A 19,332-nucleotide genomic window follows, 5' to 3' on the forward strand; every position below is an offset into this window, starting at 1 on the left:
AGTGAAGCTTGTTTACTGTATCCCAACAAAAACCCAATAATTAGAAAACTCTACTTATAAGATTATAGGCAAAATCAGTATAGAACTTAATTATTTTCTGCGTAAAGTATCTTAAACGTATTGTTTTAATGTAAGCATAGTGTCCTCCATTTGGGAGAAATGGTTCAATGTGACAAAATGATAAATGTGCTCTGGTTTACAAACAAAGACGCTTTCCTGTGATTTCTAAGTGTGAGGACAGTGAATCAAAACAACATGAATGTTTAATCTCACAGAACTTCTTGTTTTTGTTAAACAAACCCGAGACAATTTATTTTTTCTAAAGTAAAACACGAAATCTGATAGTTATTTAAGATCTTTATCTTTGTGGTTATTGAACAACAACAGCAAACAAATAAAACCAAACTCTTTCAGAATGAATTACTGAATTCAAATGAAAGATAAATTACTTAAGTAAAACTTTTAAACTCTTAGAAATTGAAAGTTTTAACTAGATTATAAAGTGATTCTGTGATTCCAAACTTATCCATATGAGAGATATTTCTTCTGTATCCCAAAGATGGTGTAACTTTTTCCTTGCCCTTACTATTAAAACTGAGTAATTACAAAAGTACTCGATATAGTTAAAGTTCATCAAACCATGCCCTTATTGTTTTTGTACTCATGAAATAACTGAGTTTGTAGTTATAAATCTAGTAATTTTTTCTGGAGTGTTTAAGCACCCATCTTTCTTTGCTCACATGAAAAAGGCCTTTTGTTATTTCCCTTTCCTCAGGGAAGTTTACAACAAAGTTCTATAGGAAAGGATCCTGCTCTGCTTTTTTGTGCTCAGGATAATAAAAAAATTCTTTATAAATAATAATGGCCTCTGACTGGGATTCCCTTCACCCCTCTGCGGCTGCATAAAGTCATGGACCACAATGGTTCACTCTGTGTCCCTGTTATTTACAGAGACGAGAACTGGAGTAAATAACCTCTTCAGCTAACGTGGCTACCGATGAAAGAAAGACACCGCTTTTCCTTTTAACACCCGAAATTAGGAGAACATAAAATTCTTGGATCCACGCAGATATCATAATAAATGAAGTTTTTATATGAGACACCCTACTTAGTTTCATGCTGTTTAATCTTCTCCTATCGCCTACTGAGCGCAAGCTGTCCTGTAATCAGAGCCGTAAAACAATTGCCTCGTTCATGGATGTGCTGGCCCCTTAGCTCAGCGCTGATATGCAGGTCCCATCTGGTCACTGTAACGGACTGTCAGACTGCAGGCAGACAACCCAGTCTCTTGCCAGAACTCTGGTCAGAATGCCTGCGTTTCCCCATTCCAAGGAAATTACAAAAAAAAGAATTCTTCAGTGCTCAGTGTGTGTACATTGCAGGTCATAAACAGGGGAGGAAGGAGCAATGCTGATTTCACTGTTCATCGTAAGTCACCAAATGTCATTAAGTCATAGACTGATAGAAAGGTAATGGAATAGAACAGTATAACTTGAAGAAAAGGCACAAAGGGGGTTTAGAATAATGCGACAAACAAGGACTGAACTCAAGTAATAGACTCGTGAGGAAAGCAGCCATGAACCTGTTTTTCTTGTCCTAACTATCATAGGCCACACCCTGCACAATCTGGGGATTGACCTGACTGGGGAAATGGGAATTAAAGAATCTATAGGCAAACCTACAGAAAAGCTGGGGTAGGGTGGACAAGATGCTCTGATGGAGATGAAGCAGCAGCCTGGGGAATCAGTCCATTCATTATATACAGCTGAATGGGAGGCAAGCTACTAATTGTAGAGAAGCAGTCTCAGGCTGCAGTGCTGTGAGAGGAGAAACCTGTGGTTGATATTTTCTGCATGCACTGCCAATGTAAGTATTCCAGCCAGGGAAGGCACTGCTATGGCATGGATCTGAGGCACTGGGGTCCTTGACACACCAGTGCTCATGTCAATAATACTAGCACGGTATCTGCTCCACAGTCATGGAAGTTGGTAGTTTAATGGATAAGTGCTTAAAATATATTCACTACGGAACCTCTAAGAACTAATGTGAAACACCACAAATTCCATTCCAAAGGCTATTCTCACTGCACAGTAGTTCAGTGAGTTGTAAAGAAACTGGACATGGTTGATTTAGGTGTGTGATTCTTAAATATTTTTAAATAAAGTTTAGAAAAATTGCAGAAATAATAAAGAAGAAATGGAACATGCAAACAGTATTCCATACAGATTTTTAGGAGTACATAGACAAGAATAATTTAACCATAAAAAGAATATTATAGGGCCTGGATGATGGCTCAGAGGTTAAGAACACTAGTTGCTCTTCCAGAGGCCCTCAGTTCAGATCCCAGCAACCACATGTTGACTCAATCCATCCATAATGAGATCTGGTGCCCTCTTCTACCATGCAGGCAGAACACCGTGTAGATAATAGATAAATAAATCTTCTAAAAAGGAAAAAAAGAATATTATCCAACCATATTGTATTTCTTAAAATCCTTTTGAATTTGTTTGTTAATGTTTTTCTCTCTTTCTCACAACATATACTTTTGATGATCTATTCATGTATTCTTCTCTTCTGGATGCTGCAGGTATTGAGGAGAATAAATAGGTCAGGCTGTCTGTTTTCACAGTGCATCTGATTAGAGGAGAAAAGAGCTGACGAAGAAGAAACAGAAGGAGACAAGTATTTTTAAACTGTTGTGTTATTTTAAATTGTGTCGCAAGCCATGCCTTGTTGAGTTGCCATACATCCAGAGCCACCTTTTTGGGGTGACTTCTGCTGCCATCCTAGCCCCAGGGTAGGGCCGTGAGGATTAGAAATGTTAGCTAGAAGGAACAGAGGTAAGAAAGAAACATACAGACATAGGATAGTAGGGGGAGGGCTGCTCAGTTCCTCTTGCATCCTGATTTGCATCCTTGCATTCTGAGTCTGCCCGTATTTAATTTTCCATACACTTTTATACCCCAGTACAAAAGGGGGAGGAAGTCAAAGATGCTTTAACATAATACAAAGGACAACAGGAATAGTTACTTGCCTCAATACTTTAAGACATCAAGCCAATTTTGTTAATTAACTCTTGAAAAAATAATCCTGTTGTTTAGACAGTGAAGCCATCCTACACCAAATATCCTGAAGGTAGTCACTACCTAGGTCAAACCTTCTATTTCAAAACAAGGAACAGAAGTATGCTTGAATTCTCTGCCCTTTGGTCAGGGTGGAGAAGATCTATCTCTATGGCCATATTAATGTTCAAAACACCAAGTAACCGCATTATGTCAGGGTACGGAGTCACAGTTGTTGTCAACTACTTTGAGTAATCTCAAACCCTCTGACCTTCAGACAAGGTGAAATGTGCTCACGTTTTTGGGTCTCCACAAAATTGTGGTGGTATTCCTGGAAAGTTACTTATACTGGTCATGGAAGAAGGTTCTTGGGAAGATATTAGGAGATTGACAGCTGTCTCCACCAAGATCATCCATAGGAGGTTAGACATGCGGCAGTAGACAAGCTAAGCCTAGATCCATCTTGTGATCTGAAATGGTTTCTGGAAAATCCTATAGCTCTGCACTTATATGGACGTTAAAATGAGAGAAAAAAAATTGAGTAATCAGACTTTTCATCTGTAACAATCCACACCTATATCAGCTGTAATAACTCAAACTTTACTTCAGCAGTGCTTATATTTTGCTTTGCAGTATTTATTAATTTAAGTCTACCTCAGTTTTGCCTTAGGATCCATAGTCTTCATTGTTCCCATTTACCACTCAAATCCTTTACCACATCTCATTATCTCAACATTTTCCCATCTTTGTTACGATCAATCATACATTTGCGTCATGCCCTTTGATAGACATGTATGCTGTCTCTGGGATTCTGAATTTTTGTCTTTAATTAGGTTTTACGAACACATTGCAAGTTTTTCTCTGGTGTCCTATTTAGTCTTTTGGCATCTCTGAATTAGGGCAAAGGACATTGGACAAAACTTGTGCTTGCTAACTTGAGTCAATTAAAGTGTCTCTTAAAGATGAAACAAGGAGCAGATATAATTAGGACTTCCTCTGGATGTTGTTATAAGGACTTATCATTATTTGAAGGTTTCTGTAATTTCCCTAACATTAACTACTTCAAAATAAACTGTGTGGCATTTTCACCTTAGAAAATGACAACTCTAAATGAATTATATGAGTTGTAAATAAAGGATACAAATGAATTTCATGATTCATGAATGAAGCAATAATTGTAGTATTTTATTTGTAAGTTCCTTGACAATTTTTCAACATTAAATGAGTACTCAAGAAATTTAAAACTAAAGCTATTTTTAAAGAATCATATTTATACAGCTAAAGCATGGGTCATATTTTCAAGTTTATATGTGAAGTTATTAGGATATCTCTTTTAAAATATACTTAAACATAATTTAGTGAGTTATGAGTGGACATAAGGAGGTATAAAAGATAATTTTTGCTTAATAAGAATAATCTTTCTTCATGTTAACAATCTATATTATATAAATATAAAATAGAAACTAAATAAATATTTTACACATCAGTATTTGAGTCCTTCCAAATAGCATAAAATACATTGAAAATGATTAATTACTAAATATTTTAAAGGTTAGATAGACAAAGTGACTTCAGATGTTTAAGTCAGTATATTTTAGAATATGGGTACTTGTTTATAGTTGTTTTAAAATTTTATCTCTCTTAAGTCAAGACTCTGTAAATTTCCTTGCTTCTGTTTGACAGTTTCTATTATCAAATAGAGGTGTAAGAATTACCACTGAAGTTAAATTCAATTGTTCAGTGGTGGTTTGGTCAGTGGTTACACTGCAGATAATTAAGCAGACAAAAATTCTTGGTCTGCTCTAAAGTTTCAGAAAACATCTCTGAGTTTTCTGTCTGTCTTGAAGAGAAAGAAGTCAGATATACATTTGCAATCAGGGATGTAAAGGAAAACTGCAATTTCAAAGACCATTTGGACAATGACAGCTGCAAATATTTCGTACAAAATGCAAGTCACACTAGAGCTCTGTGTGAAAAACCCAGGACAAGACACAGAAATGATGTAAAGGACCTCACAGCTTTCCGTGTGGATCTGCGATAAGTGGAAGAAAATACCTGTGGAGGACTTTCTATGAGAGCCACCAATTTGTAAAACAGGCATGTGTGCTTTGTTGTAGCCTGCTCAATGTAACTTTTACTATGCTAGGATTATGTCTGAGATACTAAGTACAAGAAGATATACACAATATCTTATTACTAATAAAATTAGAGAGCCATAAGAATACTGATACCCAGTGTTTCAAAGCCATTCACATTACCAAATGATAAAAGAACTGATTTTTATAGATAATATACTACTATATCCTAAACATGATTCTATTAAATGGGCTGTTTTGATATATACCCACTGAATCATTTATTTTATTTAAGATTATCTTGAACTTAGATATAAAAATGTTAAAATTGAGACTATATCAATATTATCATTTTTCTCTCTCTCTCTGATCTCTAGTCTTGGTTGAGCTCAAATTGTCTATGTAGTCTATTCTGCTGCCCTTACATCATATCAGCTGAGATATTTGCATACACTACCATACAAGACACACCCACGAACATATAAAAATCAGAGTGTTAGTTTATGTGTATGAACACACATTAAATTTCATTTCAAAGTTTCTATGTGATTATGTGTGTTCAGTGTACTCTATTAGGATATATATGCAAGTACTTCTGTCTCATTAAGTTTATATAGACTGGATTAAGGATAGTTCTTTTCCTTAAGGTATTTACTAATTACCGTTCACAAGAAGCTGGTGTGGTGGCACAAAGCCAAATCTCAGCTTTATTGAGTCCTTAACAAGAGGATCAGTAGTTACAGATGACTCTTTGCTAAATGCCAGTTTTAAATAGATCATTTAAATATATAATCATTGATTCTAATAAGTACAACACAAGTAAAAGAAAAGATCACTTATAAGCACAGTAAAGATAGCATATCTTAAATACTGCCACAATGCAATTCTTACTAAGACTATTTTGATTCTGACATATACAAGGCTTCATATATGTGCACCCAGTGTACAAAAGGAACAGCACTGAATCCATAGTAATCTTGAAAGTTTCATGTAGAGTGCACAGAGACTGAAAGGGTTGTTTCCACATTTTATTATTATTGAATATTTTTTTTAGTTTTAGATCTATAAAATAATATTTTAAAATTCTATTTGAAAGTGGATTTTAACTTAAGTTTTATTAACCTAACCATTCAGTTCACTGGTGTTATAAAGAAAAGTAGAAATCCATGATTATCTTTGTGCTCTTCAGAACTCATATACTTAATATACATTTTATATATATTAATATCACCAAGCTACATAGGTCTGAAAAATTCTATAAATATTTGTAATAAATTTCTTCCTAAAGTACCATTAAATCTGACCATTACTGAAATAAAAATAAAAAGACTGATTTATTGAAATGACTGAAAGAAATGTTAGTCTAAACTAACAATCAAATAAGTGTCAGGAATTATAAAAAATAGATCATGGGTATACATCCTCTTTCAGACTGATAGGCTGTTGACCTTTCTAAAAGTGACAATTAGCTTTAAGAAACAGATTATATAGCATTTCTGTTCTTTGTGGTTTGCTTTTGTTTGCTTTTTAAACAATGTCTCATCATATAGCCATGACTAGCCTGGCACTCACTCTATAGACCTCAAAATGATCCCATACTCACAAAGGTCAGCCTGTCTCTGTCTCCCAAGAGCTGTAGTTAAAGGCATGAACCACTATGCAGGCTAGAACATTTTCCACTACATGAAAAAGTTTTAGAAATTATTGGCTAAAATTATATGAGAGGGAAATGACATAACTTTATTTTTATTTTTTATTTATTTATTTTTTATTGAAAAAATTTCCACCTCCTCCCCGCCTCCCATTTCCCTCCCCCTCCTCTCACTTCTCTCCCCCTCCCCACACTCTTTTCCCCTTCCCCACACTCCTTTCCGCTCCCTCTCCAGTCTGAAGAGCAGTCCTCATTCCCTGCCCTGGGGGAAGTCCAAAGTCCTCCCCTCTCCATCCAAGTCCAGGAAGGTGAACATCCAAACAGGCTAGGCTTCACAAAGCAAGTTCATGCAATAGGATCAAAACCCCGTGCCATTGTCCTTGGCGTCTCATTAGCCCTCATTGTTCGTCATGTTCAGAGAGTCCAGTTTTATCCCATGCTTATTCAGTCCCAGTCCAGCTGGCCTTGGTGAGCTCCCAATACATCAGCTCCGCTGTCTCAGTGGGTGGGTGCACCCCTCATGGTCCTGACTTCTTTGCTCATGTTCTCCCTCCTTCTGCTCCTCATTTGGACCTTGGGAGATCAGTCCGGTGCTCCAATGTGGGTCTCTGTCTCTATCTCCATCCATCGCCAGATGAAGGTTATATGGTGATATGCAAGATATTCATCAGTATGGCTATAGGATAGGGTCATTTCAGGTTCCCTCTCCTCAGTTGCCCAAGGAACTAGCTGGGGACATCTCCCTGGACACCTGTGAGCCCCTCTAGAGTCAAGTCTCTTGCCAACCCTAAGATGTCTCCCTTAATTAGGATATATACTTCCCTGCTCCCATATCCACCCTTCCTTTATCCCAACCATCCCATTCCCCCAAGCTCCCCCATCCTCCCCTTATCACTTTTCTCTCCTCATCTCCCCTTATCCCCATCCCACCCCACCCCCAAATTCCCAGTTTTTGCCCAGCAATCTTGTCTACTTCCCATATCCAGGAGGATGACTATATGTTTTTCTTTGGGTTCATGTTCTTATTTAGCTTCTCTAGGATCACAAATTATAGGCTCAATGCCCTTTATTTATGGCTAGACAATTCTGAGTAAATGGCATTTCTGAATCTTGTGGCTCACACTTCCAGGTGGGTTCATCACCTAAGTGCACTGTTTGCTCGCCCATTGTTTTGCATACACCACTGATTTGTAGATTACAGAAATGTTCTCTAAATATAGCAGACTTTCTTTGTCTTGAAATTTCATTACTTCACTGTATTTGTCCATTAAGAATGGGTTTTGGGTGGCATTTTCAGTTTTCCTTGGCTAAGAGATACTATACTCCAGATCACATTATGAAGATCATACCATGAAACACTGGCTATATCTAAATGCTTTTCATTCTTCTGGTTTAACCAGGCCCTTCATCACATTACCATAGAGTATGCCTTTCCTTCAGTCATTAAAATGTTTTCCTGCATCAGTGTGAAACACGATAAAAGAGTTTGGATACGATTGAAACTCATGTCATCTCCCCCTTGAGTGTGTAATCTCTGTTTTTTCTTGCCCACAGCTAACAGGGGTTATCTGCTAAAAGCTATAATGGACTACCATAACTGTTTGAATTTTGCATCCTTACATAATTTCAAAGCTGTTTAAAAAGAAAAGAAACAGATAAACAGTAAATGTGTAAAATATTTTCTGAAATATATTTTAGTGCTGTTTACCAAAGGGGAGGATGCTCTTCACCTTGGTCCTTTGCCAAAGCCATGTTTGCTGCATACTGATTAAGTTTCTCAGATTTAGTGACATCAAATGTGGGTCAGATTATCATGATTTATTTTTGTGGATTTTATGTTTTATTTCATTGCTATGTGATTAAGTTTTCTGATATGAAAATGAAGAAGGGAAGTATATCTATTTTTAGGGATATTGTGATATTTAAATAAGATATAATTCTAAAATATTTAGCTTCTTTCCAGATATGTCTGTACTCTATGCATGCTAAATGTGGTGAGCAAATTGACTCTAATATTTGGGTTGGAGTAGAAGCTTGTGTGAATGACAGAGAACTGTTTCTGCCATCTCACCACACATTTCTACGGTGCACCACCACTCGGAGAAACCCAGAAAAGCATGATGAATTTAACACATATTACCTCAAAGTTGTATTGACATCGCAAAAGAGCATACATGCCTTTGAAAATAAGTTATTTGCTACTACATCATTAAAACCAGGAAAATTGCAGTTTTCATTTAGAAAGATTTTCAGAGGGGTTTTGGAAAATATTGATGTTTGGACTCCAAGGTGCAGTTGACGTTTATTCTTTGGTATTACTTAGTCTCTTTTCAAATCAGAATTAGATGTTTTTAATGTGCTTGTTCTAATCCACCTTTAAATGTTCTTTCAGATTTATTGGCCTGCTGCAAAAGAACGGGTGGAATTATGTAAATTAGCTGGAAAAGATCCAAATGTAAGTATGAAACTTTAAAGTGACTTCCTCAAATTGGACACTAACAGTGCAGTAAATTTTTATATTCTCTTTTATTGAATAATAACATTGTCTGCTACTTCTATTACTAAACTGGCATTCTCTGTACAGATTATTATAGTGAACAGGGGATGGGACTTCTGGATATATTTTTCTTCCTCCTGTGCCATGAAGGGCTTCACCCTGCTCAGTATCTCCACACTGAGATGATGCCCATGGATGAAGAAAGAAATCAATTTCTCATTGAACTTGTGGGCTTAAAGTAATTTGGTAACAACAGTTTTCAAAATTATTTGTCAAATAAGCCGTAGAGGTATGGCTGACACCCTGAGAATAATTTTATGTTTTGTGAATCATCTATGTTTAGTACTTGATAAAGAAGTAAGGAAAGAGAGCTAAGTTAATGTCAGTTTTCCCATGAGTTGGAGGAAGGATAAACCGTGAATGTCAGGAGGTGGAACTAAACTGCATTGTGAGAGTATTTTCCCATCAGTCTGTTCACTAAGTTACACAGTAACTTCCTTGTTCAGTTAAGACAAGGGGGGATTAACTTCTCTGGATGTTCTGTCCTTGAGCCCACAATTGTGAGCTGGTAATCGCTTTTAACTTTTACGCTCGTCCACTGCTAACCATGGATTAGAGGTGTACAGAGCCTTTCCCTTTTTCACACAGGACTATAAAATTTGATGCTGCATCAGAACCCTCCTTGTTTTTAGTGCATCCTGTTAAACCTGCGTTCTCTTTTAGAGTTACTGATAATGACTGTCAGTTTTATACCAGTTACCTTATTTAAAGAACTACTTCCTATGCCGATAGTTATAATTTCATTTAACCTCATTCTCTGATGAAAAGACTAGACCCAGCAAAAGCAATTGGCTCATTCAATACTACACACTTGAAACCAGAAACTGAAGCCAGAAGTCTGGGCACATCCTCTGTGCTCCTAACACCATAAAATCTACATGATAGGTCAACAATCTTTTTTTCCAAGTCATGTCTCTTTTTAATATTACCATAACATTGATCTTCATTTCAAACAGTATTGCATTGATTCTGATCAACAGAAAACAGGCAAGTCTTTAGTTTCATTGACTTCTTGCCTCTACATGACCTTCTCTTTCCCTCCTTTCTAGTAATTTTTACCCACTTCCAAAGAACATGTTTGGGATTAACAAGTATTTGGAAAGACTTTTCATTTACAAAGAGGTACTATATAACTACAAAGTAGTGAATTATTCACTCTAACAAAAGTTAACTAATTGGGATGGTGGGAGAAGGGAGGTGGGGTGGGAACTATTATACTCCCTAAAACAGTCATTCAGTTTAACCCAAGGAAGGGAAGAATGGCAGGAAAGGGCTGGTATTGTTTTGAAGAAGGGTGCTAAAAGAAAGACATAAAGAAAATGATTTAGTTTTGTTTATAAAGCTTGAATTAAACTGCTTGGTATAGGCAAAAGGAAGCAAAGGTGAGGTTAGCCTGGGCTATCTGTTTGTTTAGCTACAGAGGTGCCAGCTTTGACAGTGAAACATTACATACAGAAAAAAAAATAGCATCTTGCTATGAAATTCTGCAATTCTATATTCTTCTACTTTCTAAGAAAGCATAAAACTAAATGTGTTTGTTGTAAAAGTTTAATATGTTATGTGTGAAACAATGAAGGGTCACTTTAATAATGTGCTTCTTGCCTGGAGTCACTAGCTGGGGCATCAAGTGACATTGCAATGTGTGCATTCTCGAAGCTTATTTTCTAATTTTCAGGATGAAATCACTATATACATAGTTTCTTCTAACGGATTTTTGTTACTTCTTAGAGTACCATAGACTTTTCCATATCAATAGTTTCCAAAGTAGCTCTGCAATCCTTGCCACATCATCTCATGAATGTCCTGTTATTGCAACATTGGCCATTCCCAGTATTTCCTGTTACAAATGATCCTACGTGTGAGAATTCTCACATATCAGTATTGAGAAGATCATCACCTTTTACCAATTAAGGACTTAAAGCTTCTTGTGTTCATGTCTTGAAACTGACCTCAAAGAACCTGATAATATAACCTAAGCAGCAGTACTTGGTTAAAAGATGTTTTGCTATTTTTTACTGGTGATTAACAGAATTATAAAAAAAGACATATACATGTGTTAATGTTATTGATAAGTGCTTATAAGCTTAAATGTGTTGCAAAGCTTATTTTTACACTGAGTTTCACTCATAAAAAATATTCACTTGTCTTAGGGCTTTATTTCTATGAAGAGACACCATGACCATGGCAACTCTTATAAAGAAAAACATTTAATTGGGGTTACTTACAGTTTCAGAGGCGTACTGCATTATCCTCATGGTGAAAAACATAATAGCATGCAGGAAAACATGGTGCTGGGAAGTAGTTGAGAGTACCATTTCTTGATATTCAGGCAGTAGGACAGTGTGTTTCCCTGGGTGTGACTTGAACGTATTGAGTTCTCTGAGCCTGCCCCCACAGTGACACACTTCCTTCAATAAAGCCACACCTACTCCAACAAGGCCACACCTTCTAATAGTGCCACTTTCTATGGGCCAAACACTCAAACACATGAGTCTATGGGAGGCTGTGCTTCCCCAAACCACCACAAGCACTTATCTTGAGGTCTAGATTTTAAATATTGACATAGGTATATCTGTAATTTTTCCCTTTAAAAATGTTTTCCTTTGTCCTTTTACTATAACAGATTATTTTCTTAATAGATATTTACATTGATAGATTTTGTTTTTAAACAAAAATATATATTTGAATTTTATTTTATTTAGTAGAAATTTACTTAAATACTTTTAATAATTTTGAAGCCTAAGAACTTCTTTGCATACAAGGTTTCATCTTAAAAATTTATCTGGGGAATGATCACAAGATTGTAGGAGATTACTAGCAGGTGTGGTTAACCATGTTTTTAATCTCCACACTTGGGAGACTGAGGACACTCCACAATTCATATGGCAAATTTAAAGTCTGCTTGACATACATAAAGTTCAGTCTCAAAATGAAAATTTAAAAAAGCACAATAACAAATCACTTAAGGAAAACAAAAGTAAAAAAATTTATTGTCACAATATGGTGTAAAATCCAAAGATAAAACCAAACCTTAAGTAACTGGGGAAATGCTCAGTGATACAACATTTCTGTATCATCTCAAGTTTCTCCTAACTTTGGGTTCAGTTCCAGGCACTGCCAAAATAGAGCTAAGGATTTCTCAACCATGAGTGTCTTCTAATAGCTCATACAGATGTCTCAGTTTAATATATTTTAGTTGTTAAAATTACATATTGAGCCGCACTACATTTCATTTTGGCATCAAGAGTCTAAGTACCTCTGGTTTGTTATTTCTGTTTAGTAACTGAATAGAAAACTAAATTTTAAAATTTCATATCCAGGCTATTCTGTGAATTTTAATTTAATTTTACATTTACCTAACTCTTAGATGGATACATATAAGGCGCAACATGTTAAAAGTTGCAGTATTACTTGAGATAATTAGGAAATTTCCATTGCACTGGTGAATTGGCCCAATAGGAAAAAGTGCTTTTTATCAAGTGAGAGTGAGGACCTAAATTCAGTCCCCCAAACCCATATGATGAGAGAAGAGAACACAACCAATGATCTGTTCTCTGACCAACGCACATGGACAGTGGCCATAGGAATGCAGTTCATATTGGCATTCACACACTCATACATTACACTTGAATGGATAAAATAAATAAGTATAAAAATGACATTAATATAATAATAATAAATAATTTAGTGATTATTACTTATTAATCCCTCATCACACACACACTTTCTAGTCAGGGAAGGTTGTTATGAGTGAAAGAAAAATTAGATGAGAGGAATAAAGAAAACAGGAGAAATCCAATAAACTATATCATTCAAATGCTACAACTGCCATTGTGAGCAGTGACTGACAAACTAGCCAGTTCAGGGAAAGTTTAGAAAACTGCTTCTCAAAGTTATCTTTCTTCATGCCCCAGAGAATTATGCCACCATCAATAGCCTAGCAAGTCACTGAGTGAATTAAACCAAGTTAATTATTAATCATGCCACTTAAACAAAGCTTTGAAACTTTGTGCATAAAAAGAAAGCAGTACATAAATTCTGAGATTTAAAAACATGAAGACATGAATTAAAAGGCCATTGTAGAGTACATTACATAAAGATTGTTTGCCTTAAATGTCTGCTTTCGGCAAAATGCAAAATCATAGATCTTATCTTTTTATAATCTAATCACAGCCTTCCTTCCCTTTGGCAACCAATACTGTCCTTAGAGAAAGGCCCTCTTCCAACATCCCCCCACTCACACACACACACAATCACAACACTTCAGGGATGACATTTCTGACCTCTAGCAGATAATTCCAAACTCAAACATGCTTTGTTGAATTAAGGTTAATTTAGCCAGAGTGTTAATCCCAAAACGACTCCCAGAAAAGGCGGTGATGGGGCACAATCTAGATATGTTTCTGGATATGTGGTTGTTGTTCTGTAATCATTAAAATACCACATACACATCTTAAACTGCATGTTATGTTAAACTGCTGACCCCTAGTTGCCTTTTTAAACAGTGCTGCCTCACATAGACCCATATCATCCAGATTTTATAGTCTATACCTGGAAGGGAGCTGTCTTAATTATAATGCAAGTATCTCTTTAAGATCCTTCAAAACTGACATCTAAATCCAATGACCATGTGGTAAAATGAAGCATTTGATAGGGTGCTTCAATGACTGGCAGTGAGCTTGACTGTCTTATTCTAGCCAGACGGCTTTCGTCTCAGGCCTCTGTACCCTTGCTGGTGCAGAACCAAAGACCAAATAGCGAGATGGACATGCAGAAGCTAAGTAAAAGCTGGGGATGTGTAAACCTCCCTTCCTACCTGGATGCCATGCTTAAATTTTATGTGGTGATCGCAAATGATTTTACATTTTTGCATTGGCTTTTTTTTTCTTTTTTCGTTGCCTCCATTGTTCTAAACCATTAGTACTTTTTTCTTTCTGAATCCATCCTCCTGAATTTGGCATCCTAGTACAGGCATGCCAGGTACAAACCACCATTTCTCTCTTTTTGGTTTTGTAAATAAGATTTATTTGTTTTTATTTTATGTATATGCCTGTGTGCTTGCTTTTCTGTATGTTCACGATGTGTGTGCAGTTGCCTATGGCAGCCAAAAGAAGGTGTCAGACCACCTGGAGCTGGAGTTATAAGCAGTTGTGGATTTCTATGGCCGGGTAGGGACAGAACTACATAGGAGTCTGACCTTCAACAGGTGGGGACTGTTTATCAGCACACGAAACAGAAGGCAGCCTCTCTCACAGGGAAACTGAGGAGTCTTCCAGGAGTAAAAGCTGTTGTTGACCCTAAATAGTGGTGATGAGCTTAATAATGTAGAAATGTTACAGTCTTAAGGGTCCACATGTCTCTCCTGCAGCCTCTTCTTATGGAAATTATTTGCCTAAAACAGGACAGAGTTTCCTTCCTGGGATAAAGGCTAGTAGTTGGGCAATGTCGAGGCTGTCTGTAATCTTGTATGAATCCTGTTTTAAAACTGGGGCACTCTATCAGTTGTGAGCCATGAGATATGGATTCTGGGAATGTCTGTAGTCAGTAGGATCTCCCACTGTCCATGAGTGACCTTGCGTTATTGGTGAGGAGTCCCTGGCCAGTCAGGAATGGAGAAACTAGACTTTTCCTCAGCTTCCTACTTTATAAGTGAACATTTGCCTGCCATGTATACAGGATAAATGTCTAGAGTGGTTGTGAAAGTTCTGTGGATCTGCGGGGTCCTGAAGCATGCACTCATGGCTCAGCAATTGTTTCCATTTAGGGATAGGATTTTCACTCCGAATCCCAGTCCTGGGCAGTCTAAGCCTGGGGGCTACCCTGAACTTAAGGGGAGCCTTATTCAGTTCCTCGCTGGCCTCAGCTACACTGTGAGATTTTCTCTCTCAGAGCAAAGAAAAAATAAATTGCTCACAAAAGTTTTCTAGAGCTAAATGTTCACTTATAGTAGATAAATTTAATATTTTCTTTAATAAACTGAATAAATTTTCTAAGAAAAAACAGAGAATTGATATTTACCGGTAAATCAATTATAGAAAATAACCATAAAGATAGTAAAAATGGAAAGAAATGTTTAGATGTTAAGCATGTGCAAAACATAAATGTGAGTCCTCAAAATTCTGATGGAATAAAAATGTTCATGAGGAAAGACCCAGCATGAAGTAACCTGATTTAAAAGACTTTCCAGTTTCAAAAATAAAGGGGACTCTAGGGTAGGAACACAGATGTGGTATGTCCACTGTTTTGTTTGCTGGGTTTTGGACAGTTGGTATGGTAGATAGGAAGACATGCAGGGGCTAGGTTTTGTGTTTGCAGCAGAATAGGAGAGATTTTGTGCTCTTTGATAGTTTGTGTCATACCCAATCTGTTTATATCCACTCTCTGGGTTTCACCGGACACAGCTATAGAGCTCTGTGTCTCAACACTTTAGCTAGCTGCAAAAGGATAAATTTAAGACTTTTCAATACCACTACTTTAGCCACAATTTCTATATTGCTTTCCATTGTTCAAGTCAAATTGTCCTACCATTTTCATAAATCTTTCTATATTTTCCTTATTTTGGATAATTGATACATTCTTAAAACAAGGAAAATGAAGCATTGTCCATTAGCCATATACTAATGGTTTTTTGTTTTTTTTTTTACCCAATAGACAGAATGTGCGAATTTCATCCGAGTACTTCAACCCTATAATAAGACTCACATTTATGTGTGTGGAACTGGAGCATTTCATCCACTATGTGGATATATTGATCTTGGACTCAACAAGGAGGTAATGAAACTGATGTGGGATGGTGGTCTGTGTCCTGTCAATTATATTTTAAATAAACGCTGATTGACCAGTAGCCAGACAGGAAGTGTAGGTGGGACATACAGACAGGAAATAGTGGTGGGTCAATGAGCACAGGAGAATCTTGGGAAGAAGGAAGCCCATTCTTCTGCAGTCCTGACCCAACCACAGAAGCAGAAAGATGTGACTGCCTTGATGAAAAAGGTACCGAGCCATGTGGCTAACATAGGCAAAAATAATGGGCTATATAAGTTATAAGAGTTAATAAGAAGCCTGAGCTAATGGGCCAGTCAGGTTACAACTAATGTAGACCTCTGTGTAATTTCTTTGGGACTTAATGATTATGGAAACCTGGAAGGACAGAAACCCTGACAATATGAAACAATAGAAAATATAATTTACTACAATGTCTACAGCACAAATTATACATGTAAATATAACATGAGTTATATAAGACTTCATGTTTCTAAACATTTTATAAATTATACTGTTTTCTATCAAACCTGTTTTAATGAGAGAAGTAAAATTTGCAATATAAACTATTATAAACAATTGTTTTTATTAACAACACACGTGCTTTCAGTTTTCCTTCTAATAGTATTTGTATACACATTTACACATGTTTATAAATTACAATGCTATGAAAATACATTTTACACATATGATCTTATAGCGTTATTATATATTGTAAATAATTATAAAAAATGTTCTTGAGATATGTATTGGCTGATATATGTGTTAACAATGGACTTTAAATGAATATCAGTAGTTTTCTTGGTTTTATATAAACATTCACTCACACTGAAGTCATTGAATTTTCTGGGCTAAACTATTGGGATGGAAATAAAAGATGTATTTAGTTAAGATTAATTTATTCCAACTATTGATGAGCATTTCTAATAAATGAGAAGCATGCAGATTTCAGAATTTCAACAAAAATAATTTTTTTTCAAGTGTCATAGATTGGCATGTGTACTGCATGCATTTTTTTACACTTTGGAATTTTAGCAACAGAGATTAGAGCCATTGTAATCCCTAATATACAAGTTAGTAAAAATGATTTTTCTTGGTCTATCATAAACAGGACAGCAATGAGCTGAACCAAGACAGTGTCTGTCCAAAGCCATCATGACCAGTTGAGCTTTGGTCATGTATTCTATACTGTTTCTTTGTAGGCACTATTCTCATGCTTATGCATGTATTTCCTGTGTATAACTGTATGCATTTTCAGTCTTTGTGCTTGAGAGCAAAGTCTGGGCTTACAAAAAGGTTTCTTTATGTTAACTTAGCGGATGCATGCCCAGGTCAAACCTACAACTTTGGCCAGACAGATTTTCTTCTCTAACCCACTTATCTAACCAGCCTAATTAAACAGACTCCTCTAACAGACTGTCTAACCAGCCTAACTAACCAGATTCCTCTAACCATCTGTCTAACCTGCCTTGACTCAACTGCTTGAAAGTAAAGCAGCCATGATAGTTCAATTCTGAACCCCTCAGAGAGTTGGCAACGGAATCTATCATTCTTTGTTGCCAGTGTAATGTTCTGTAGCCTGGCTCGGATGAAGGGCAATATATAACAGTAGCAAAGGGTATAATTATATGAGCACCCCACAGCTTGTGTGTGGATTTAGGCCTAAGGCTAAAGGGCAAATTCACAACCTGCCAGGGAAGCAAACAGTGCTCTGTAACTCTTAAAGTCAAGCTCCCTTGAAGGGAATTTGGATAGAGCTAATTACTTAGCCAGAGACTTATCAAGAAGGTCCGGGCAGTTCAATTTACGAGTTTTCAGAATAAAAAGCATGTTGAGAGTAGAGGGATAGAGACTCGGTACTTTGAGCTGATCTGGAGAACAGGCAACCTGCTTCATTATGGATCACTATGTTTATGCATCATTCATTTCAAGACATTTTATTTATAGAAGTTTACAGACCCTTTCCATTTCAAATAGACCAGCTTACTTGGAGAGAAAATGAGAAGAGGGAAGAATGTATGCAAAGGGCTAGAGGAAAACCCCCGCTGGGGCCAGCCAGTCAGTGTCTGGCACAATGAAAGGAAGAAAGGGAAAGTTAAGATGAACCCTGAGGAGTTGGAAGGGATGGGAAGGTAACACTATTTAGTGCTATAAGAACTGTAACAAGCTTCTGGGGAAAGTGCTGAGTTAGTAATTGCACATACTTCATTTAACCATGTTACTCCAAGGGGCTTACTGTAGCTCTTACCTCAGAAGAGAGGTCAAGGCAGCTATCAACAGCTTCAAAGAGTAGTTTTAAGACTCAAGTTTCACTGCTTACCAGCTCCATAGCTTTGTGCACATGGTAGAAATATTTAAGATTTTGTTGATTCAGTAGCATGTGATAACAAGAAGGGCAAGTGAATACAGAGTTATTTTAAGTATCAAATAAAAGTTACTGACAACATCATCCTGCACATACAATCTCACAGAGACTGAGGTAGCCAAGACTTGCACAGATTTGCACCAGCTAAGCTCCTAGAGCTGAAAAGAGAAATGGACACTTGACTGCACCCCTAACCCAGAAGCTATCTCCAACTGATAACCACTTGCAAAGGAAAATATAGTTTCCTCCAAGGGAGTTTCCCTGAGAAAACAAACTACTCTTAAGTATATGTATATGCGTATATATGCAATTTGTGAAATAATATATATTACTATAAGTATATCATAATACATAGTACATAAAATTATGTTGATGTTCTATTACATATAGAATGTTTTGATGACTATCTGTTAACTGTGTTTGCCTAGCATTGTGGTGTACACCTACAATTCTAGTGGTTGGGGAGATAAAGGTAGGAGGGTTAGAGGGTTTCAAAACTAGTCAGGACTCCATATGCAGTTCAAGGTCAGCCTGGCTAGATGAAGTCAGCTTCAATTTTAAAAACAAGAAAGAAGCAAGGAGAGAGAGAAAGAGAGAGAGAGAGAGAAGAAAGACACAAAAAAAGAATAAGAGAAAGAGGGAAAGAAAGAAAAGGAAGGAAGGAAGGAAGGAAGGAAGGAAGGAAGGAAGGAAGGAAGGAAGGGAAAAAGGAAAAAAAGAAAGAAGAAAAGGAAATTGGAAATAAAGGATGCCCCTTTTGGGTGAAACAGCTCATCTTCAAATGGGTGTATGCTGATACTTAATCATTTCCTGTGAGCCTATTATCTGTTTACTTCCTTAACAGTGTTTTTTTTTAATTT

At 36.6% G+C, this 19,332-nt stretch overlaps 1 protein-coding gene across 2 annotated transcripts in view; it reads left to right on the top strand.

Annotated features, from left to right (window-relative positions):
• Sema3d (semaphorin 3D) overlaps positions 1-19,332 on the top strand; it is a 197,523-nt gene that overhangs the window by 103,562 nt on the left and 74,629 nt on the right. For both annotated transcript variants that reach the window (XM_075956062.1, XM_075956063.1), the window contains exons 4-5: positions 9,181-9,243; positions 15,997-16,116. In XM_075956062.1, the coding sequence (XP_075812177.1) occupies positions 9,181-9,243; positions 15,997-16,116 (183 nt within the window). The remainder of the gene's footprint in view (positions 1-9,180; positions 9,244-15,996; positions 16,117-19,332) is intronic.

This window comes from Microtus pennsylvanicus, chromosome 22 (assembly GCF_037038515.1).
Source record: "Microtus pennsylvanicus isolate mMicPen1 chromosome 22, mMicPen1.hap1, whole genome shotgun sequence".
Lineage (NCBI taxonomy): Eukaryota > Metazoa > Chordata > Mammalia > Rodentia > Cricetidae > Microtus > Microtus pennsylvanicus.